The sequence below is a fragment of the Triturus cristatus genome, chromosome 6 (genome assembly GCF_964204655.1).
Source record: "Triturus cristatus chromosome 6, aTriCri1.1, whole genome shotgun sequence".
Lineage (NCBI taxonomy): Eukaryota > Metazoa > Chordata > Amphibia > Caudata > Salamandridae > Triturus > Triturus cristatus.
Window position 1 is genome coordinate 1,559,828,199 of NC_140589.1, and position 22,222 is coordinate 1,559,850,420.

Consider the following 22,222-nt stretch of genomic DNA (forward strand, 5'->3'; position numbering starts at 1 on the left):
TCGACCCGCCATTTTGTGCTCCGCCGCCATTTTGTGTTGCCCTCACTCAGGCAGCACAACGATCAAAGTCTTTTTCTGCTTTTTCTGCAGCTTCGTGTCAAAAATTGTCAGGAAATTTGTGTCAGCCCGGTGATGCCACAACTTTCCCACACAAAAATGTGTGAAAAAGGTGAATTTTTCAGCTAAATTTGAGGTTTGCAGGGCATTCTGGGTGAGGAAACGTTGGGAGATCCACGCAAGCCATACCTCCCTGGAATCCCCCGCGTGTCTAGTTTCCAGAAATGTGTGGGTTTGGTAGGTTCCCCTAGGTGGCCGCCGAGCACCGGGCCAAAAACCCAGGTGACCCCCCTTGCAAAACCAGGTCGTTTTGAGGTGGGCAATTTTCATGTCACCTCAATACGTTTTGAGCCCTTGCCTGTCGCGGGTACTTGGGCCTCCCACACGAGTGAGGCACCGTTTTTATCGGGAGACCCGGGGGAATGCTGAGTGGTAGGAAATTTGTGTCAGCCCGGTGAGGCCACAACTTTCCCACACAAAAATGCGTGAAAAATGTGTTTTTTTCAGCTAAATTTGAGGTTTGCAGGGCATTCTGGGTAAGGAAACATTGGGGGATCCACGCAAGCCATACCTCCCTGGAATCCCCCGGGTGTCTAGTTTTCAGAAATGTGTGGGTTTGGTAGGTTTCCCTAGGTGCCGGCAGAGTTATGGTTCAAAAACTACAGCTAGGCACTTTGCCAAAAAAGGGTAATTTTTCACAGCAAAATTGAGGTGTGTCCACGTTGCGTTTTGCGCCGTTTCCTGTCGCGGGCACGAGGCCGACCCACACAAGTGAGGTACCATTTTTCTCAGAAGACTTTGGGGAACGCGGGGTGGGTGGAAATTTGTGGATCCACTCAGATTCCAGAACTTTCCACCAGAGAAATATGGAGAAAATGTGTTTTTTGGGCAATTTTTTAGGTTTACAAGGGATTCTGGATAACAAAACCTGGTGGGAGGCAGTCAAGTCACCCCATCCTGGATTCCACTGGGTGTATAGTTTTCATAAATGTATAGGTTTGCTAGGTTTCCCTAGGTGAAGGCAGAGCTATGGTTCAAAAACTACAGCTAGGCACTTTGCCAAAAAAGGGTCATTTTTCGCAACAAAATTGAGGTGTGTTCACGTTATGTTTTGCGCCGTTTCCTGTCGCGGGCACTAGGCTGACCCACACAAGTGAGGTACCATTTTTCTTGGAAGACTTTGGGGAACGCGGGGTGGGTGGAAATTTGTGGATCCACGCAGATTCCAGAACTTTCCACCAGAGAAATGTGGGGAAAAGGTGTTTTTTTGGTCAATTTTGTAGGTTTGCAAGGGATTCTGGGTAACAGAACCTGGTGGGAGGCAGTCAAGTCACCCCATCCTGGATTCCCCTGGGTGTCTAGTTTTCAAAAATGTATAGGTTTTCTAGGTTTCCCTAGGTGCCGGCAGAGCTAGGGTTAAAAAACTACAGCTAGGCACTTTGCTAACTTTGCTTACTTTGCTTACTTTGTGAAAATGTGGTGTGTTCACGTTGGGTTTGAGCCATTTCCTGTCGTGGGCACTATGCCTACCCCTACAAGTGAGGTACCATTTTTATCGGGAGACTTAGGGTAATTCAGATTTGAAAAGGAACTGTTATTGCCCTTTGACTTTCGATGCATTTCTGCCTTCCAAATGAAAGACATTGTGTAAAAAAGAAGTCATTCTAAAAAATGACTGATAATTCTCATGCTAGTATGAGTATCCCAATTTTGGAAATGTGCAAATATCTACTGTTTCTAAACTCTATATTTTGTTCCCATTTAAAAATACATAGGTGTCTTTCATACCGATTTTTCCATGTACACATTTTTACAGAATAATTACTATATACCCGGTACACAATAAAAAACCATTGCAAGTTGCTGCTCAGGTTTTGGCTCTGGGTTCGTCAGGTTCTTGGTGAACCTACAAGTCCTATATATCCCCACAACCAGTAATGTCTAGCGGATGTAACGGTATATTGCTTTCAAGGAGCTGTCAAAATTAGAAGAAGTTACAGGTGAAAACGTTGACACTAAAGGCGCTTTTTTTCAACAAATTTTCAATTTATCCTATATTTAACTGTTAGTTTCTATAAAGAAACCTTGATGGATCTACACAAAATACCCCTTGCTGAATTCAGAATTTTGTCTACTTCCCTAAAATGTATAGATTTCCAGGATCCATTATTGCTTTTGTACCCATTTCTACCATTAACTGGAAGGAGGTTGAAAGCACAAAAAATAGCAAAAATAGGCTATGTCCCAGAAAAATGCCAAAACTGTGTAAAAGATGTTTGGTTTCTGACAAAAGTCTGGTATCCCCTAAAAGCTGGGAAAATGGTGATTTCAGCCCCACAAACCCTTTTTTGATAACATTTGCAAGGAAAAACCCAGATGCTTTAATTTGCAGCCCGTTTTTCCCATTTTCCCCCCAAAAAACTAAATTTTGCTGTATTTTGGCTCATTTCTGTGACCCCTCCAGGTGAATCCACAAACCCTGAGTATCTTCAGAATCCCTATGATGTTGGAAGAAAAGGACGCAAATTTGGCGTGGATACCTTATGTGGTCAAAAAGTTACAGGGGCCTCAGCGCGCACTACCCCAAATAGCCAAAAAAGGGCGTGGCACAGGAGGGGGAAAAGGCCTGGCAGCGAAGGGGTTAACACCCAAAACTTCAACTATGCCTTAGGCAAAAAGATGATGAGCAATTCTAAAAGAATCAAGCTTACTCGCTTTGCAATACAACCAACCGTAAAATATAAGTCATTAAAAACGAATAACCATTTAATCAATATGAAATATTTCTGAATTTTATGAAAAACATACAATGATTTGAACCTCCACTGCTAGATAAGTCATCTCTATGTGCTTTGACATGTATCTCAAAGTAAACAGTACAAAATGAAAAGTTCTATGAAAGTCCTGTTTCTGCTATGAAACATGCTTGCTAAGCAATCACAGAGGACCCAAAAACTCAAAGGATCTATTCAGTTCGAAGACGACTACAGAAACAGACTCCTAATTCTTAAATACTCGAAAACCGTCTCCCAGGGTCATATACGCTGGGTCCAGGTGGTGTTAAGGTGCCATATATATCCCAAGGTGTTGCAAGTGGCTCTTGTGGGAGCCTGTTTCCCTCCTAGCATCCCACAAGCTCCTTGGGATGTGGGCTTAGTGAATTTATCCTTGTCTTCTGCAGTGGTTCCCAGGGTATGGAAACATGCCAAAGTTGTTCCACTACATAAGAAACCCTCACTGGACCCCGTGGAACCGGGCAATTACCGGCCAATTTCCCTGCTCCCGTTTTTAGCAAAGGTGACGGAATCTTACATTAACTCTATCCTCTCGGAGTACATTGAACAGAACTCCATTCTGGACTCCTCGCAACATGGCTTTCGAGTACGTCATGGGACAGAGTCTGCACTGTTGGCAGTGTCGGAAGCTATTAGGGATAGTCTGGATAGGGTTGACTCCGTGGCTTTGGTCCTTTTGGATCTAAGTGCCGCCTTCGACACCATTTCACATGCAATTTTATTAACTCGTTTGCAGGAAATTGGTGTTGAGGGGGAGACTTTGGGCTGGTTCCGCTCTTTCTTAGAGAAAAGGTCCTTCCAAGTCTCCATGCCTCCGTTCCATTCCCAGGAGCTTGCTCTGCATCAGGGAGTACCGCTGGGCTCAGTTTTGAGCCCACTTTTGTTTAACATCTATGTTCGCCCCCTGGCTGCGGTAGCTAAAAACAGAGGGCGTGTGTTGGTGACATATGCTGATGACACCCAACTGTTGATCTCCTTCTCTAAGAACTGTGATGCCAATCTGGGGAAATTCAAGAAGATCTTCTAGCAGTGGCGGACTGGATGGCGACTAACTTTTTGCAGCTTAACGCTAGCAAATCTGAGATTCTGCTGTTCGGGAAGGACCGGGAACTTTGGTCCGAACAGTGTTGGCCTGAGCGTCTTAAACCTGCGCCGTCTCCCAAAAAGGTTGTGAAGAATCTAGGGATATGGTTTGATCAGGGTTTGACGTTTGAAACGCCATACAAAACAGTGCCTGGGGTGTGTTTTGGGCTTTTACGAGGTCTTAGACCCGTGATAGGCTTCTTTCCCCCCAAAGTGCGTCAAACCATAGTCCAGGCCCTTATTCTGTCTAGGCTGGACTATGGCAATGTACTATATTTGGGCGCTAATAAGGCCAGTACCAAGCGTTTGCAGAGGGTCCAGAATGCCGCTGCGCGGCTGCTGGTAGCACTTCCGAAGTCTAGCTCAGTGTCCGCTCTGCACCCTAAGCTACACTGGCTGCCTGTAGAAAAACGCATCCAGTTTAAGGCTTTATGTGTGGCGGACAAAATCTTGTCTGGTCAGGCCCCTGTGGGGTTGTCCAACCTACTCAAGCCGTACACCCCACAACGCCTATTAAGATCGGCTGTCTGCCCCCTAATCTGTACCCCTCGTGTTTTCAAAGCCAGAGCAGGCGGCCATTCCTTTCGGAACTTAGCCGCCAAACTCTGGAACTCATTGCCTGTTTCTATCAGAGTCATTCAGAAGCACTTGGCCTTTCGCAAAGGCATAAAAACCTGGCTCTTCTCTGGCCCGGCTAAATCTATATCTGTCTCGCTCGTATTTCGCTTCTGTCTCCGGGACATTGGTCTTAGTTGGGGTCGCGCTGGGACGCCCCGTTGCTGGGGCAGCCATGCGCGTTACAAATCGGACTAATAATAATAATAATATGGAGATTTCTCCCTCACTCCTTTTCACTCCCAAGTTAAGGCTAATTACTGGATGGAAATTAATTGCCTCAAACTCAACAGCCACAAAATAGAAAGGGTCCTTTTTGGCAAAGACATTTTTTTTGAAAAACATGAACGGATTTGTGAACGATAAAATTGACATTGGATATGGATATGGAATTATTAGGGAAATTCATATCAATGGCTTACCTATCTTGTGGCAACCAAAAATTTCAATGTAGGCATACTTACTTAAAGTATAAGAAATTGTTCACATTTCACAGATTCTACACTTCTGCCATGTGGATCCCCAATTGAATTATACTGCCTGTGCAAGCTCTAACCAATTTGTTCTGGACCCGATGTGTGACGGTGATACCCGTGCATGGATACCAGGCAGTTTTAGACGATCAGTCTATCTCTCTCACTTTCAACCTCCACAATTGTGCAGATGTATGTAAAACCCTGCCGAGCCAACCTGTTCAGAGCCCTTTATCACCGTTGTCACAGCAGCTGACCTTATTTTAAAATGTAGGCAGCTCAAGTGCTTTTAAAAAACATGGTTATGGTTAGTAGGGAAGGGCCGAACTCTGCGGAGTTACATAAAAACTCCATGAGAATACTGTTGAGTTCTGACAATTGGCAGACAATATGCAGCCTACCCTCTAATTTAGAGCTGGAAGCATGAGCTGCATGGAAAAATCAGTGCAACAACACCATGCGTTGTGCAAGAGCGAGCAGCTATTTGAGTTGATTATCTCCGTGAGCGGCAGCAAATCTACTCGAGCGGCATCCCTCTGACTATGACATCTTGCTAAAGCCTGCATTAGAAATCGTGCTAGGGGTGCCAAATCCCGCTCGCCAGTTTGTATTTTCTGGAGCCTAGCAGCAGAAAAATTCTGCCACGCAGTGATTGGAGGATTTCGCCCTGACCTCTGCGTTAAAGAGTAACACAGAGTGACCAAAATGACGCCAATTCTGCAGATAAAATGAAACAATCGCCCACCCCTAATAGTGAGTGGGGCTCCATTGGAGACTGAAACTAAAAGGTATAAGAACCAGAAGATTCAAAAGTAAAAGACAATCTGTGGGGTTTGTGGGTCAGACCCCCTTCCTCACAAAACAATGATTTGTCTAGTATTTACAACATTGCAGCCCATTGGGCCCTGCATGGAAGTCCCAGCATAGAAAACAGAAACTCCTCTGAAGAGTGTAGGACAAAATAGGTACCTCATTAATTATAGCTTCCCTATAACTGTTGAACCTAGAGCTCTAGGATGCTCAGTGATTAGAGTAAAGCTGATCCAAGCCCTTGGCCCTGCTCTGGACACTTATCCTGTAGGGTTTCCTTAGCAGGGAAGGGAACCATCCAGAAATGACTGAGGATTGGCGCCTAGTCCAAAACATATACGCTACATATGTCTAACAGTGTGTAGAAACACAGGTTGCAGCAAAGAATATGAGCTCTTTTTTGGGCCCTCAGGAAAACCTTCTGTACAAATGAGGCACAGAGTAACAAATGTCTGCCTTCAGGTTGTAAACACACCGCAAACAGGAGAAGATTCAGACGAAGACGAGAAGCAAGGATGGTAATGGGGTGCAATGACAATCCATAATTCCGATGACAGTGCCAATAAAAGGAAATAGAATACATATAAAACCACAGTAGCTCAAAACTGTTTACCATCTTGATGGTGTCAAACTGCTATAGATTGTAACTCCACCACGTATACAAAAGTTAACATTTCATATACTATTTTGATAACATTGAGAATATTTTATGACAATGTATAAAGAACTTGCGGAATGTTTTTTATGATATGAAGCAAAACTTTATTCTAATAAAACTCAACACTGCAATGTAGTATTTGGATGTTTCAGAGAAAACAACACTTTATTAAAGGAGAAGCATACAACAGCATAGAACACGATTTCACAGTCCTAACTCTGAAAAACCTGCTCTCAGATCCAGATCTCCGGCTCACGACTCTTACTGTTCAATACAGGTTTGCGCTGCTTCAGTGACAGTGATTAATCTGTGATGGTATGAGTTCTGTATTGGGTGACTTTGAAGATTAGCTTTTGAAATTCTCTTCTGTAGTTTTCCAGGGACTAGTAACACTAGCGTGATTTAAGAGAAAGACATACACAATGCTACAAAATATGTGTTCTTTGTAACCCAAGATTTTGATATGACTGCAGCTGTGTCTTTCTCGTCTTCTGTTTCAGCTGGGACAATTACCTATCAGAGAAGGCCATGTGAGCAATGAACATTCTGTGAATTTATAACCCAAAGGTGACTTTAGAATTGAATGCAAATGTTTTCATACATATCATTTTCCATGTCACTTCTACAAACACCTGCAGATAAGGAGTTAATAATTCAATTCAATAAAAATGTATGACCTGCACTAAATCAAGCATTTTTCAAAGCATTGCAAACTTTGTAGGGGCTGTTAATTTTAAAATAACGTGGTCGAAATTCCTGCAGGTTTTTCAGAAACCTCCTCTCCCAAAACATTTCCCACTTATCACAGGAGAATTACTTCAGTTTTTTTAGGGAAATTCTTCCGCTAAGATTCTCAATACAAGTGGCCCTGGGGGGTGTGATAATTATTGCACCTGTTAAAATCCGATACCCCGGGGAACGGAGTTTAATAGGTGTGTAAATTACCACCTAGTACACGTTTAGCCCTTTACAAAGGGGCATCCATATTTACCTGGGATCCTCTCCCAGTATATTTCGGAAGTTGAGACCTACTAAAATGTGCCTGAGGAAAATTGGAAGGAGGCGGCAATTACTGCAAAATGTGTCATTCCGATCTATGTGCAAACAGTAACCTGCACAGGGAACAGAAACGAACACGTCACGTTCAATGAGAGCATCAGCCTTTTTTTTGCCTGAATTTGTGTTTTTGGGAAAGGCTTTACGTATTTTTGGCAAAACTTTGCAAACTCTAAAAGGTGCGAAGTTAATTTTGCTAAACTTTTCTGGGGAAATTTAAATGGCGCTCACCTTAGCACAGGGGAGATTTGGGCACCTAGAAGTGTTGCAAACTAAAAATTAAAACTATTGGAGTCATCAAGATTGTAACCCACGTGTCAAGGTCCCTCACAGGTTACAATTGTACATGCATTACATCCAATAATTGCTACCAACTGAAATGCTATTTTTTTTTCTAAGGTTACAACAAGCAGGAACACTATAAATGCTCAAATATTAAACACACATTCAAACCAGAAAATACCACTTTTCTCAAACCATCAGAAGATATACAGAAACCATTCCTATCCATGATCTAACATTATAGTCGATTAGGACCCTCCTTGTTTTTTCTTGCTTGTTTTCTCAATCATTGTTTCTACTATCATTGCTGTTTCTTCGTAGGTTTCAATGCGGTCGTTTGAAATCTGTTCAATAGATTCGACCACCTCAACCTTTTCGTAGCTCATTGAGCCTGGCATGCTGCTATCTCTGCATGGCATCCCCATTCTTCCATCCTCCCTACCAGAAAATTTGCCCCTTCTATTGCCCAGTGAGTGATGATGTTCATCACTTGCACCAGAATGAGAAGATGGCTCTGGTCTTGTGACGTCTGATGGCTTTTTAGGCTCATCATTCTTATTTTCCGACTCATTACTTTGTTCACCTTCTTTGTCCTTTTCACCCCCGTTGTTGTTTCTCTGATCTTCAGGATCAGTTTCCTTTTCATCATCTGAGCCAGTCTCATCGTCATCCTGATCTGCTGGCTCAGGAGGCTCAGGTACTTCTGGAATTGGCAGAACATCATTGCCATTGGAAAATGGTCCATCGCTAATGACCACAGTGGTCCCACCTCCTGCTTGACGGGAACAGGAATAGAAGCAAGGGTCCAAGTAGCTTCCATCACCTGTCACCAGCACATAACGCCCTTTAGTATAATATTCATTAGCATGTTCAGGCTTCTTGTGGCCTCTCATTCTATCTCGTACCATGGTGCATAAATGATTGAATGCTTTGCTAATCTGAGCTCCATCTGGAACATCTTCAGGCGGAGTGCCTTCAAATTGTTGTATTATTTCATCTTGCCCTGTTTGGTTCTGTGAATGGTTTTGATTTGAAGGTTCTTTCAGCTCCCCTTCAAGCTCTCCTACAGATGTGCAGTACACTTGGCCTTCTTTGTCAGTCCCCATCATGTCTGTGGGTACATGGTCTTTCTTTCTGAAAGCCTTTCTAGGAAGGCCCTTTTGGCGTGGTTTAGCTGTTGTAATATCCTGAATAGCCATGGTGATATCTGAAATAATATAAAAAATGAAACAAAAACTATTTAATAATTGCAATAAACGAATTCCATATTGGATCTTTTTGCAATAAATGACTTATTGGATCACTTTGTGAACTTTGCCGGTGTTGTTAAGTATGAAATATTGTGGATGAGTATCCTGCAGGTTTTCTAGAAACCTCCCCTGCCAACACATTTCCTACTTATCACAGGAGTTATATTTCGCAAAAAAAAACTATTCAGGGGAAATTCTTTCGCTAAATTCCTCAATTTCAAACTGTTTCTGTACTTTTTAATCAAATATTTGGTGCCTTAGTAGGACTGTGCTGACCTAGAAAAAGAACATAACATTTAAGAAGATAGTAAAATAACTTATATGTTTTGCACGTTTTTGTGACATTCATCATGAAATGTGAAATAGTATAAGTGTGGCTGAACTGTGATAGTGTGGATGAAGGGATTCTGAATGTTTAAGGGTTAGACCCTTTGCTACCTTGATATGGACGGGTATGTATCCATCATCCTAAGTAGGCGTATGTGAAATTCATTTTACCTGCTTTGTTGGTGGAGTTTTGTATACAAAAATAACATGCAGGTCATGGGCAGACCTTAGATTTGGCATGCCCCTACCACTGGCCTGATCTGCCTTGGGAATTATTGGTAAGTAAAGCAAAAGTTACGGTCAACTTTTTGGGCAAAATGTGATTTCACCACTGATAAGCATTAACTTATTTAGGGGCATATTATCAAGGATGGCGTTAACAATTATCGCCAGTTTAGCGGTAGAAAACTGCCGCTAAAGCGGCGATAATGGGCTTGATAATATACCCTTGAGAATTCCAATAGAAGTCCATTTTCTGGTGTGAACATGGGCTTCTATTGGAATTCTCCAGGGCATATTATTAAGCCCATTATCGCCGCTTTAGCTGCAGTTTTCTGCCGCTAAACCGGCGATAATTTTAACGCCGTCCTAGATACTATGCCCCACATGCGGTGGTGGACCTTTTCCCAATGGCCACTCCACCTTTATAGCGCATCCTTTGGGAATGGGTCAAGGACTGCACAAGAAAAGAAAATGCTACTGGTGAAGAGCTTCCCCAGGTGTGATTTTTTGTTTTGTTTTGCTATACTGCCAGCAGGCACCAAGCACTCACATCACAGCAAAACAAAGTGAAAGTAGACAACAATAAGGGTGCAGTCTACTTTTACTTTTGATTGGTGCTGCGAGGACATGATTCTGTCCCTGAGCACCAATCTCTGTGGCAGAGGTAGTGCTGGAAAGGGGACATGCCCCCTTTTCAACAAGGTCTCTCCTTAGTGGATCCCTACTTGGGGATCGCCTAATGCCCACAACAGATCAAGCCAGGGACGATGCAAAGTCAATATAGCCTTCTCATAATTCTGAGCTTAATCCATTCCTGTTGTTGGTACTAGGCTGAACCACACAAGCGGGGTACTATTTTTTATCAGAATTGCTGGAATGCTGGTTGAAAGAAATGTTGCACATCCCTGCAAATTCTGTAACCTTTTGCACAGACATGTGAGGAATGTGTGTGATTTGAGCTGTATTTTAAGGTTTGTAGGGCACTGTGGGTAAGAAAACACTGTGGAATCCACACATGATACACCCAGACCTCCCCTTGGTGACTAGTTCTAAAAGATGTCTGGGTTTGGTAGGTTTCTTTGGATCTCTAGCTACCCCCAGGGTGAGGAGCTGGTTTGAGTCTTTTTAGTAGGGCTACTCTTGGTTCCCCAGTTCGGCCCTGTCACACTTTTGATCTGTGCTTCACCATGGTCAAGTTTGTGGTAGCCAGCTACATTTAATGAGACAATTTGTCCTTCCTCTATCTGCAAACAATGGTGAGAGCATGGGCAGCTCCAGTTGTCAAAGGGGATGTGTGTCTTGAAATTCTGACAGCAGGTCCTGCAGCCCACACCTTCCCTCTTCCCAGGGATAAGAGGAAGATGGGGTGAGAAGACACACAACACAATAGAAACAGTCTCAGAAAGCCAAGGATCACTCCACAGAGTGCAAATGCACCTGCTGCCTTAAACGAGGCAAACAGCCAACCTGTAACTGAAATTATGGGAAATTGGACGAGCTTGAGCTATCCAGGGGGATAGCAAGTCTTCCTTCTAGCACCAAACCACTTACAGAAACAAGCAGAGCATGGGCAGAGAATATACAGAGGCACATCAGGAAGTCTTAGTAGCCAAAAAATTACACAATATCATAGCTGTTAAATGTAGCATACACACCTGAGCAGAGCTGTTAAGAGTATGTACTAGTGCTGAGCATGACCACAAGGAACATGAGAGCATTGAGAGGCATGTAAAGAATGATAACAGTCTAAGGGCCTGATGTAGAATTTGGTAGAAGGATACTCTGTTACAAATGTGACAGATCACCCAACTACCTTATTACAAGTGCATTAGGATATAATGCACTTGTAATAAGTTAGATGACCTATCCATCACGTTATTAATGGCGTACCCATCACCCAAACTCTAAATCAGGCCCTACGTTTTTAAAAGTACTTTGATGCCTTTTACCTCAAAGAGACATAGGCTTAAGTAGATATGCATACATATTTTGTTAAATCTTAGAAGACTGATGTGCGAGTGCTTCATTGAAGCAGGGGTCTAAATACTTTAAATAAATTACAACAGCTGAATGAATGAAGCAACCCCGGATTCCTCCCAGGTGGAACAATTGAGCATTTTTGAACATAAATTGAACATTAATTGGGCGGTAATCATGAGGCTCTCAATGGTAGCTAATTCAAGATTCTAAAGCATGCATGATGTCACAGCCAAGCCTTACCATGCCTAGGATTTTTAAGGGTTTATTTATCACTCAAACGATCTATCAGTGGATTTGTTGAGTGCTTCTTGTCACCTCTGACGGTATCCAGGCGCTGGCAGGATCCAGTTGATTAGCTGAATGGCTAGGTCTTAAGGGGCATTCGGAACTCTGGTAGAGATGGGGAGGTCTGTAGATGAAAGGGGTAGCTCATTCAATGTCTTCACTGCTAGGTAGAAGGAGTGACCATCTGCTAAGTTGGATGCAGGAGTAAGGGTTAAAGAAAGGAACGCAGAGGTGTCTGGTAGGCAATGGAAGTAAAGGCAGTGATTCAAGTAGGCGGGTCTGCAGTTGTGTGGGGCATTGTATGCATGGGTAAGGACCTTGAATGTTAGCCCAAAACCGGTCCCAGGATGCTTGTTTCTGATCCAGAGAAGACATGGCTTGGCAGTTCCAGCTGGACTGTTCCCATGAGGCACAGGGTCAAGAATGATTTGCATATAGCTGTGTCTGAACTGGGGTGGGGAAGTGAGCTAAAGAAAAATAATGGATTCAACCCAGATCTGTGACTGCAGGTGAGTGTTTGAAAAGTTACACCGCTCCATCCATCATTTCCTTGTGTTTGCTTTGTTCGCCCTAAGGAGCTTGAATTGGCATCTTTTCTTTACAGGAAGCCAGTGGAGTTCCCTGGGGATGGGGATGCTGTGGGTTTGCCTAGAGAGATCCAGGAGGAGTCTGGCTGTGGTGTTCTGTATGGTCTGTAGTTGTCAGAGGAGTTGAGCTGTGATCCCTGCTTAGAGAGCGTTGCCTATAGTGCAGTCAGCTGGAGATGAGGGCCTGGGTGATGATGCATCTTGAGCTTTGGGGTAGCCATATGAATATATTATGAAGCATGCTGAGGATCAAGAAGTAGGAGGACAAGACGGAGTTGACCTGAGTTGTCATGGGTAGTTTGTGGTCCAGAATAATGCCATGGTCCCATGGCAAGCTTTTGTTTCAGAAAATCAGTACCTCTGTCTTGTCCGTGATGAGCTTCAGGCAGTTGTCCTTCATCCAGTTGGTGATATCTGTCATGCAGTTGTGGAAGTTGGTCTTGGTGGTGTCTTCAGAGGGGTAGAGGATGGGTTGTGTGCCTTCGGCATAGGATATGATGTTGAGTCAATGGGTTTTGGCGATGCTGGCAAGGGGTGTTCAAGAGGGCGGGGCTGAGCAAGGATACTTGGGGTACTCCGCAGTTCATTTCTGTGGGTTCAAAGGGGAAGAGGGAAGGCAGACGTTTTGCGTTCTTCCGGTGAGAAAAGAGGCGAGCCATCTGAGAGCAGCTCCCTGAGTGGTGGGAGACCATATTGAAGGCTGCTGAGAGGTCTAGAAGGATCAGAGCTGCAGTCTCTTCTTAGTTAAGTATTGAGAGGAGCCGAGAAGGAGGTTCCATTTCAGATGTGAGGAGATTTGTTGGTTGATGGCTTTTTCTAATACTTTGCCTGGTAACAGGAGCAAGGAGATTGGTTGGTAGTTGTTTAGTTCTCTGGGGTCTGCCGATGGTTTCTTTAGTAGGGTGTTGACTTCTGCATGTTTACAGTCCTCTTGGAAAGTGGATGTGAAAAATGAGGTGCTAAACAAGGATGTGAGTATGTGCCTGATTCTGAATTCGCCTAGTTTGAAGATGTGGTGAGCATGGATTTGTTGGGGCCCCTGAGCTGACTGTGTTAATGATGGAGGCGGTGTCCTGTGGTGCGAGCAGGCTCCATTTGATTAGTCAGATGTCTGTGGTGGTACGGGTTCATTATGCTGCTTGAAGAAGTTGGTGACCTTGGGCTGGGGTCTGAAGTTTCTGTAGATATTAGCGATCTTGTCATTGAAGAAATTTGCAAGGTTGTGAGAGGGTAATGTTGTTTATTTGCACCTGAGGGGTTGGAGAATTCTTTAACAATGTTGAAGAGTTCTTTGCTGCAATTGGAGCTTGATGTATCGCATATGGCTAAGACCTTTTTTTCAATTCAGTCTGCTCTAAAATTACCTTTTTCACCCCGAAAAACCATACATAACCGAAACCCTAAAAACACCCTTGCCACCAAAAAACCCACACCCACCCAAAGCCCTAAAAACACCCTTGATAAGCAAAAACAAATGCCCACCATAAACCTTAAAAATACCCTTGCCACTCAAAAACCAACACAAACCTAAAACCCTAAAAATACCTTTGCCACCCAAAAGCCTATACCCACAAAAACACAAAAAATACCCCTTTCACCCAAAATCCCACCCCACCAAACCCTAAGAAGACCCGTGCTGTAAGTAATATATATATCAGCCCCAGGGACCATCACCTTCCAGAGGCCATGTCAAAGAAAGGAGTCGGGCCATGCCCCCCCCCCGCCCCGGAGTCATACATCTGGTCATACCCTTCCCACTTAGTGCAACAAGAATAGATGATGGACAGAATGCTGAACAATGCAAACATTCACCCCGTCTGTTGGACTTGGCCCTTCTGGCAAGTTCACCCCTAAAACGTTTTGCATTTATCCTAGCCTTTTGCCTATGTTGTATTAGTGGTTTTAGGCCTCTAGGTGCTTTAACACTGTGTCCCAGTGGAAAGTGCGTGCGCTCTGTGTATGTTTTAGTGAGACTGACCTGCCCTCCCATAGGAATGCATGGGGGATCTGAGTGACCGTGTTAATTTCTGATGTGAGAGGAGTGCAGGGTCGAGTTTGGTATGTGCGAACTCGTGAGACTGAATGCTGCGCGATGATGTGTGCAGCGTTACTGTGTCTAGTGCCACTTCTAGAAGCTGGCATGTGTAATAAATATGCAGTGACTGTCTGGCTTGTGATTGGCTGGTGTGCCTGGCTCCAAGAGTCAGGATGGGTCTGCCCGGTGGTGAATGGAGGGATCTGCATGTTGATGGCAGGGAGGAGTACACCTGGGACCTGAATAGGGCTGGGCTTTCCCTCCACAATGCTGGCTCCACGCCCTGTGGTGCGTCTGATGTCCCTGGCCTGTCGTGTGAATAGGGAGAGGGGCTGAGCAAAACAAAGTGCTCAGGAACCAGTTGCATCTGGTTCGCCCCTTCCCTGCACCTTTGGAGACAAAGGATTTTGTGTATAAAAGAGGGGATGTGACCCCATGAAAAGGTTCTTGTTCTTGGACTCGAATCTGCCAGGGGCGTGCTGCTGCTGGGGCCCAGGGGAAGGCTTGCTTCCCTGGGCCCTGCCCAGCAGCTGGATACCTGATGGACTTCTAGGACCTTTTTGGATTTGTTTTCTTTGCCCCAGGACCTTTGCATTCTTCTAGCGCCTGGGAGCGCTTTAACTTAATTAGCCCCCTTTGACTTGAGAGGGAGCCTAAGCGCCTTGTCCTTGCAGCGCTGGGCTGAGATCATTTTCGAGGAAACCCCGCATTGTCCACCCTAGCGGGTGCCCACTAGGCCTGGGCAAAAATTTCGTTCCGTTCGCGGAAATTGCGATAATTTGACATTTTTGCGTTCCGCGGAGAGCGCGAAGATGTCAAAAATTCCGGTTTCCGCAGCTTGGCGATAATTTGTTTCTTGCTCGCGCTGTAAAATGATACATTCTCGCGCGCGCGCGATCGCCTTACCTGATTCCCTGCGTTCGCCGACAAGTTTTCTTGATCCGGTCGCGTTCTCCATGAGATGTTGTATTGTTTTTAGCCATTTGCGCTGTCTCGCGACAGTTCGCGCCCGCAGTGACGTCATGCGTCGCGCGATCACGTCTTTCTTCTCGCGATCATGCACCGCGAGAACAACTCAAAACAAGATGGCCGCGCCCGCAAGCAGCCACATGGGTAAGTTGGCGACCCGCAACCATGCAGAAAATCGCGCGAACATGCCGGAAAAAAACTTCCGCATCTTCGCGATATTTCTGCTTGTTTGCGATAATTTTAAACATTCTCGCGATAATTTGCGAAGGTTAATTCCGCAAATTCCGCCCACCCCTAGTGCCCACCCCGCTTTATATCATTTCATGGATGCGGGTGCCCACTCCGCGTTGTCCGCCCTAGCGGGTGCCCACCCCGCTTTATATCGCTTTTAAAGGACGGGAGCCCACCCCGCATTTCACCGCCGCAGGCGGGACTTCCGGTTTACGAGGGAAGTCCCGCACACGCCCCCGCTAGAGGAGAGGAGCCGTGGTGAGTGGGATGCAGGCAGAGGGGGCCCGAGGCACATTGTCGGTGCCTGCCCCCTCTGCACGAAAACAAGGCTGCCTAAAGCAGCACAGGGCTCCCGTGAGTGAGGGAAGCCCCGCGCCGGTGCCGGCCATCAAGAGCCGAGGAGTCCGGGGTCCCCGGAGGGGGCCTGGGCGAAGACGTGCAGCCGACCAGGGAAGTGGGGACGCGGGGCTCCCATGCCTGAAGGAGAGCCCCGCGGTGACAGCAGAAGAGAGAAGTCCTCCCCCCGCCAAGAGCCGGTGAGTTGAGACGGCTACGGGGGAGGCTGGGCGCATTGTTAGTGCCGATCGCGGCACTGTGTTGGGCAAATAGTACTGAGTGGTCCCGCCAGGGAGCAGGCCACTCTAATGACGGGGCATAATTGTTCTCAGAGCCTACATGGCTCCAACGCTGCGTGTCCAGTTATTTTTAGTGCGTGACTTCATTGGGGGCATATTTTAGTGGAAACGCCAGCGCGCTCCATAGTGTTTTGGTGCAAGTTCTTTTCTGTATTGGCGCATATTGATTTCAGGAGCCCCGTGTGGCTCCACAGTACTGGGGGACATGTTTGTTTTTAGAGCCTAGGTGGCTCCAACGTTTTGGCATATTGTTTCAAGGGCCATTGAGAGCCCATGCCTCATATTTAACTTCCACAGCTACGCAGCACTTCGTGCCAGCTGCAGCGTTTAGGCCCTGTTCTTGTCCCCAGCTGCCCAGCAAGTAGTGGGCAGCTGCTACGTTTAGGTTCTGGCGGAGCCTGGACCCTAATGTGATTGAAGTACTATTGTGTTTAATGCTTTGGGTGTTAGGAAATCTACCGTGTGTAGTATGTTTTGCGCACCCTGTGTTTTTTATATATTAATGCGTTGGGTGTTAGGAAATGTACCATGTGTAGTATATTTTGCGCACCCTGTGCTTTATACCTCTAGATATGATTTCTGCATAGGAGGTTGTTTTACCTGTTTAGGTTTATGTTAGGGAGATTATACTTCCCTGTGTGATGTATGCCCCTAGTGTAATTATACTTAGGAGGTAGGGTCTAATGCGTTAGACTTGTGAGAGATTGTATAATGTGTTTATGCCCCTGTAATGTATACAGGATAAGTTGTATACCTGATTCTATTGTGGTAATGCTGAGGTAATTATTGTGCCAGTAGTTACTGGTCGTGCTCTACAGTTATAATCTGTGTTACAGTTGGTATATGTTCTACATTTACAATTGGTGATTTGTGCTAATTCTGACAGTGGTCCATGTGGCCCTGTCTTGTATAAATAGTCCCCTGTAAAATTCTGCCCAGTGCCAGTTGGCACAGTGTAAATTATGTGATTAGCATCTAATATGTTTATTATTATACAAAGGCTATTTTTTTATATATAACCTTGTGTGGAGTTTCTTTTGTGGTGGGCCTAGGGTGTTGTTGCTGTGTGCGCGTGCAAACGCTCTTAACACATTGCCTCTGGGATAAGCCTGACTGCTCGTGCCAAGCTACCAAGGGGGTGATCAGGGGTTATCTTTGCCGTGTAACTCCCCAACCCTGATTGAGAGTGGTGGTCTCTGTCTGGCTTTGGCGCAAGCCTTAGCCAACCAGAAATCCCATTTCTAACATTGGTGATCAGCGGTGGGATTAGGACTTGCATTTGCGCAGTACCACAGCGACAACTAGCTACACTGCAAAACTCTGCATTTTAGACAGTCACATGGAAAGGGATTATTGTTCTAAGTTGTTTTAAGTGTCATTTCTGTGGAAATGTATTTCTTGTGCACTTGGAGTTGGGTGTCCTGCCAAGGACAGAAACCAGAAACTGGAGGAGGTAACTGCCCTTGTGCAGACAGCTATTTCTTGGGTTGGCCTGCAGTAGAAGCTGGAGGAGGTAACTGACCCTGTGCTGTTTGCTATTTCTTGGGTTGGCCTACAGTGGGGACCTAATTGGTATGGATTCACTAGCTCGGGAGGGTAGATCATCCCCTAAGTGCTGTGTGTTTTCTGGATTCACCAGTGAGGGTGGGATCCAGTGGTGGCAGCAGAAGTATATGTCCAGTGCATGTATTCCCATTCTCAGTTCCCGGAGTAATGGTACCTGTATCACGTGGTGGTCAGGTTGAGAAATCAGGGGCGGTAGAAACTGTCTTACCAGTCTGGGGGGTGTGTGTGTGGATGAATGGTGTGTTGTACTGGACAGGTGAGTGTGAGTTCTCTGAGATAAGGAGCTTGCTGAATACTTTGGTGTGAGTTCTCTGAAATAAGGAGCTTGCTGGTTGATTGGGTGTAAGTTCACTGAAATAGGAAGCTTGCATTGGGGAGTGATTCCAAAAGGAGTGGCTGAGGTGTCTCCCAGCCCAGCGTGGTGGAAGAGGTTCAGAGTAGCCCAGCTAGGTCTCGGTGTAGGGGCTCACGTCCTGACTCTGCGGAGAAGGAGTGGGACTGCGTGTCTCCAGGTGCCCGAAACCCAGTCTCAGGCCTGGATGGTTTCTTTAGGGAACATCAGGTCGGGGGTCTAGGCTGTACCAATAGGTCATTTGAGGAGGATCTCCCAGTGTCTAGAGGACGTGGAGTGTCTGTAAGCAGAGCTCCTGTAGTTCTGGTGTCTGGCGGTACCGCTCCAGTTGGGAGGGTGCGGAAGTCCAGAGGGAGGGGTGAGAGGGGGAGGGAGTCCCCAGTGGGAAACAGTAGGTCAGGGACCAGCCGGGAGGGCTGAGTCACCACTGAGTGACCATGGTGTCGCTACTTCTGTCCTGGGGGGTCTGCACGCACTGTCAGATGGACAGGAGGTCGTGAGATCAGCGCCAGGCAGACTGTCACACGACCCATTAGTTATGTGTCACCCTCGTTCAGTCCTGGTTCGACAGGCATCTGACCAAAGGGTACGTCCCTCGGTTAGGGAGCCAGTAGTCGGTGTTTCCGGATCTGGACGTAAGGGCAGCTGTAGTCCTGAGGGCAGGTGGGGCTCATCATACGTGAAGAGACCCTGCTCTACAGTGGAAGGTGGTGCAGAGGGAGGGAGTCCTCGCCTCTGACCCCGGTGGATCCCAGGTGGTAGACCAGTTGATGGAGAGAGGTCCTGAACTGGTGGGAGAGCTGTGTTCTGGAGGGTGATTCCCTGGGAGGGTGCGGAACCCCAGAAGTAGAGGTAGGGTAGGGCATTCTTGCCCGTGACCTCTGGTCAGCCTGAGGGTGCGGACCCTAGGTTGAAGGATCAGTGGTAGTTTGGAACTACACTGAGAGGGAGAGTGGAAATGGCTTGTATGCCAGGGGTTACTACCCCCCACTCTGTGGTTTGACGAGGACCAGTGGTATCTGGGTGGCCTAGGGCCTGGTCCTGGCCGTGGACAACTAGGTAGTACCAGTGGGGTAGCCTAGTTGGGCCTGAGTTTTATTTCAGATGGAACCACGTTGATTCAGAATGGCGTAGAACCGGAGGGTGTCCCTGCAATGCGGGCCTGCGTCTGTGTTCTATCGCCCCAAGCAGGGAAGACCATCACGGTGGTAATTGGTCTGCCCTGCGTTTTGGCTGGAAGGGGGTAGTGTTGGACTTGGCCCTTCTGGCAAGTTCACGCCTAAAACTTTTTGCATTTATCCTAGCCTTTTTCCTATGTTGTATTAGTGGTCTTAGGCCTCTAGGCACTTTAACACTGTGTCCCAGGGGAAAGTGCTTGCGCTCTGTGTATGTTTTAGTGAGACTGACCTGCCCTCCCATAGGAATGCATGGGGGATCTGAGTGACCGTGTTAAGTCCTGATGTGAGAGGAGTGCCGGGTCGAGTTTGGTATGTGCGAACTCGTGAGATTGAATGCTGCGCGATGATGTGTGCGGCGTTACTGTGTCTAGTGTAGAAGTGCCACTTCTAGAAGCTGGCATGTCTGTGTAATAAATGTGCAGTGACTGTCTGGCTTGTGATTGGCTGGTGTGCCTGGCTCCAAGAGTCAGGATGGGTCTGCCCCGGTGGTGAATGGAGGGATCTGCATGTTGATGGCAGGGAGGAGTACATCTGGGACCTGAATAGGGCTGGGCTTTCCCTCCACAATGCTGGCTCCGCCCCCTGTGGTGCGTCTGATGTCCCTGGCCTGTCCTGTGAATAGGGAGAGGGGCTGAGCAAAACAAAGTGCTCAGGAACCAGTTGCATCTGGTTCGCCCCTTCCCTGCACCTTTGGAGACAAAGGATTTTGTGTATAAAAGAGGGGCTGTGACCCCATGAAAAGGTTCTTGTTCTTGGACTCGAATCTGCCAGGGGCGTGCTGCTGCTGGGGCCCAGGGGAAGGCTTGCCTCCCTGGGCCCTGCCCAGCCCCTGGATGCCTGATGGACTTCTAGGACCTTTTTGAATTTGTTTTCTTTGCCCCAGGACCTTTGCATTCTTCTAGCGCCTGGGAGCGCTTTAACTTAATTAGCCCCCTTTGACTTGAGAGGGAGCCTATGTGCCTTGTCCTTGCAGCGCTGGGCTGCGATCATTTTAGAGGGAATCCCGATGTAGGGATTCCCCCGCTGTCACTGATTTCATAGCGGGAGCCCTTCCCGCGTTGTCCGCCCTAGCGGGTGCCCACCCCGCTTTATATCATTTCATGGATGCGGGTGCCCACCCCGCATTGTCTGCCCTAGCGGGTGTCCACCCCGCTTTATATTGTTTTTAAAGGACGGGAGCCCACCCCGCATTGCACCGCCGCGGCCGGGAGGAAGTCAGGCACCGCAGTGCCTGGTGGCGGGCGGGACTTCTGGTTTACGAGGGAAGTCCCGCGCACGCCCCTGCTAGAGGAGAGAAGCCGTGGTGAGTGGGATGCAGGCAGAGGGGGCCCCCTTTGTCGGTGCCTGCCCCCTCCGCATGAAAACGAGGCCGCCTAGAGCAGCACGGGGCTCCCGTGAGCGAGGGAAGCCCCGCGCCAGTGCCGGCCATCAAGAGCCGAGGAGTCCCGGGTCCCCGGAGGGGGCCCAGGCGAAGACGTGCAGCCGACCAGGGAAGTGGGGACGTGGGGCTCCCATGCCTGAAGGAGAGCCCCGCGGTGCCAGCAGAAGAGAGAAGTCCTCCCCCCGTCAAGAGCCGGTGAGTTGAGACAGCTACGGGGGGAGGCTGGGCGCATTGTTAGTGCCGATCGCGGAACTGTGTTGGGCAAATAGTACTGAGTGGTCCCGCCAGGGAGCAGGCCACTCCAATGATGGGGCATAATTGATCTCAGAGCCTACATGGCTCCAACGCTGGGGGTCCAGTTATTTTGAGTGCGTGACTGCATTGGCGGCATATTTGAGTGGAAACGCCAGTGCGCTCCATAGTGCTTTGGTGCAAGTTCTTTTCTGTATTGGAGCATATTGATTTCAGGAGCCCCGTGTGGCTCCACAGTACTGGGGGACATGTTTGTTTTTAGAGCCTAGGTGGCTCCAACGTTTTAGCATATTGTTTCAAGCGCCATTGAGAGCCCATGCCTCATATTTAACACTTAGTGCCAGCTGCAGCGTTTAGGCCCTGTTCTTGTCCCCAGCTGCCCAGCAAGTAGTGGGCAGCTGCTACGTTTAGGTTCTGGCGCAGCCTGGAGCCTGATGTGATTGAAGTACTATTGTGTTTAATGCTTTGGGCGTTAGGAAATGTACCGTGTGTAGTATGTTTTGCGCACCCTGTGTTTTTTATATATTAATGCGTTGGGTGTTAGGAAATGTACCGTGTGTAGTATGTTTTGCGAAACCTGTGTTTTTTATATATTAATGCGTTGGGTGTTAGGAAATGTACCGTGTGTAGTATGTTTTGCGCACCATGTGCTTTATACCTCTAGATATGATTTCTGCATAGGAGGTTGTTTTACCTGTTTAGGTTTATGTTAGGGAGATTATACTTCCCTGTGTGATGTACGCCCCTAGTGTAATTATACTTAGCAGTTAGGGTCTAATGCGTTAGACTTGTGAGAGATTGCATAATGTGTTTATGCCCCTGTGATGTATACAGGATAAGTTTTATACCTGATTCTATTGTGGTAATGCTGAGGTCATTATTGTGCCAGTAGTTACTGGTTGTGCTCTACAGTTATAATTTGTGTTACAGTTGGTATATGTTCTACATTTACAATTGGTGATTTGTGCTAATTCTGACAGTGGTCCATGTGGCCCTGTCTTGTATAAATAGTCCCCTGTAAAATTCTGCCCAGTGCCAGTTGGCACAGTGTAAATTATGTGATTATCATCTAATGTGTTTATTATAATACAAAGGCTATTTTTTTATATATAACCTTGTGTGGAGTTTCTTTTGTGGTGGGCC

The 22,222-nt window shown here is 46.8% G+C and overlaps 1 protein-coding gene across 1 annotated transcript in view; it reads right to left on the reverse strand.

Moving 5' to 3' along the window:
- Window positions 1–6,629: 6,629 nt before the first annotated feature.
- The window catches only part of BFSP1 (beaded filament structural protein 1), a 250,109-nt gene continuing 234,516 nt past the window's right edge, over window positions 6,630–22,222 (reverse strand). Inside the window, exon 8 of the mRNA XM_085609363.1 lies at window positions 6,630–9,036. Coding sequence (XP_085465489.1) covers window positions 8,078–9,036 — 959 coding nt within the window. The 3' untranslated portion in view covers window positions 6,630–8,077. The remainder of the gene's footprint in view (window positions 9,037–22,222) is intronic.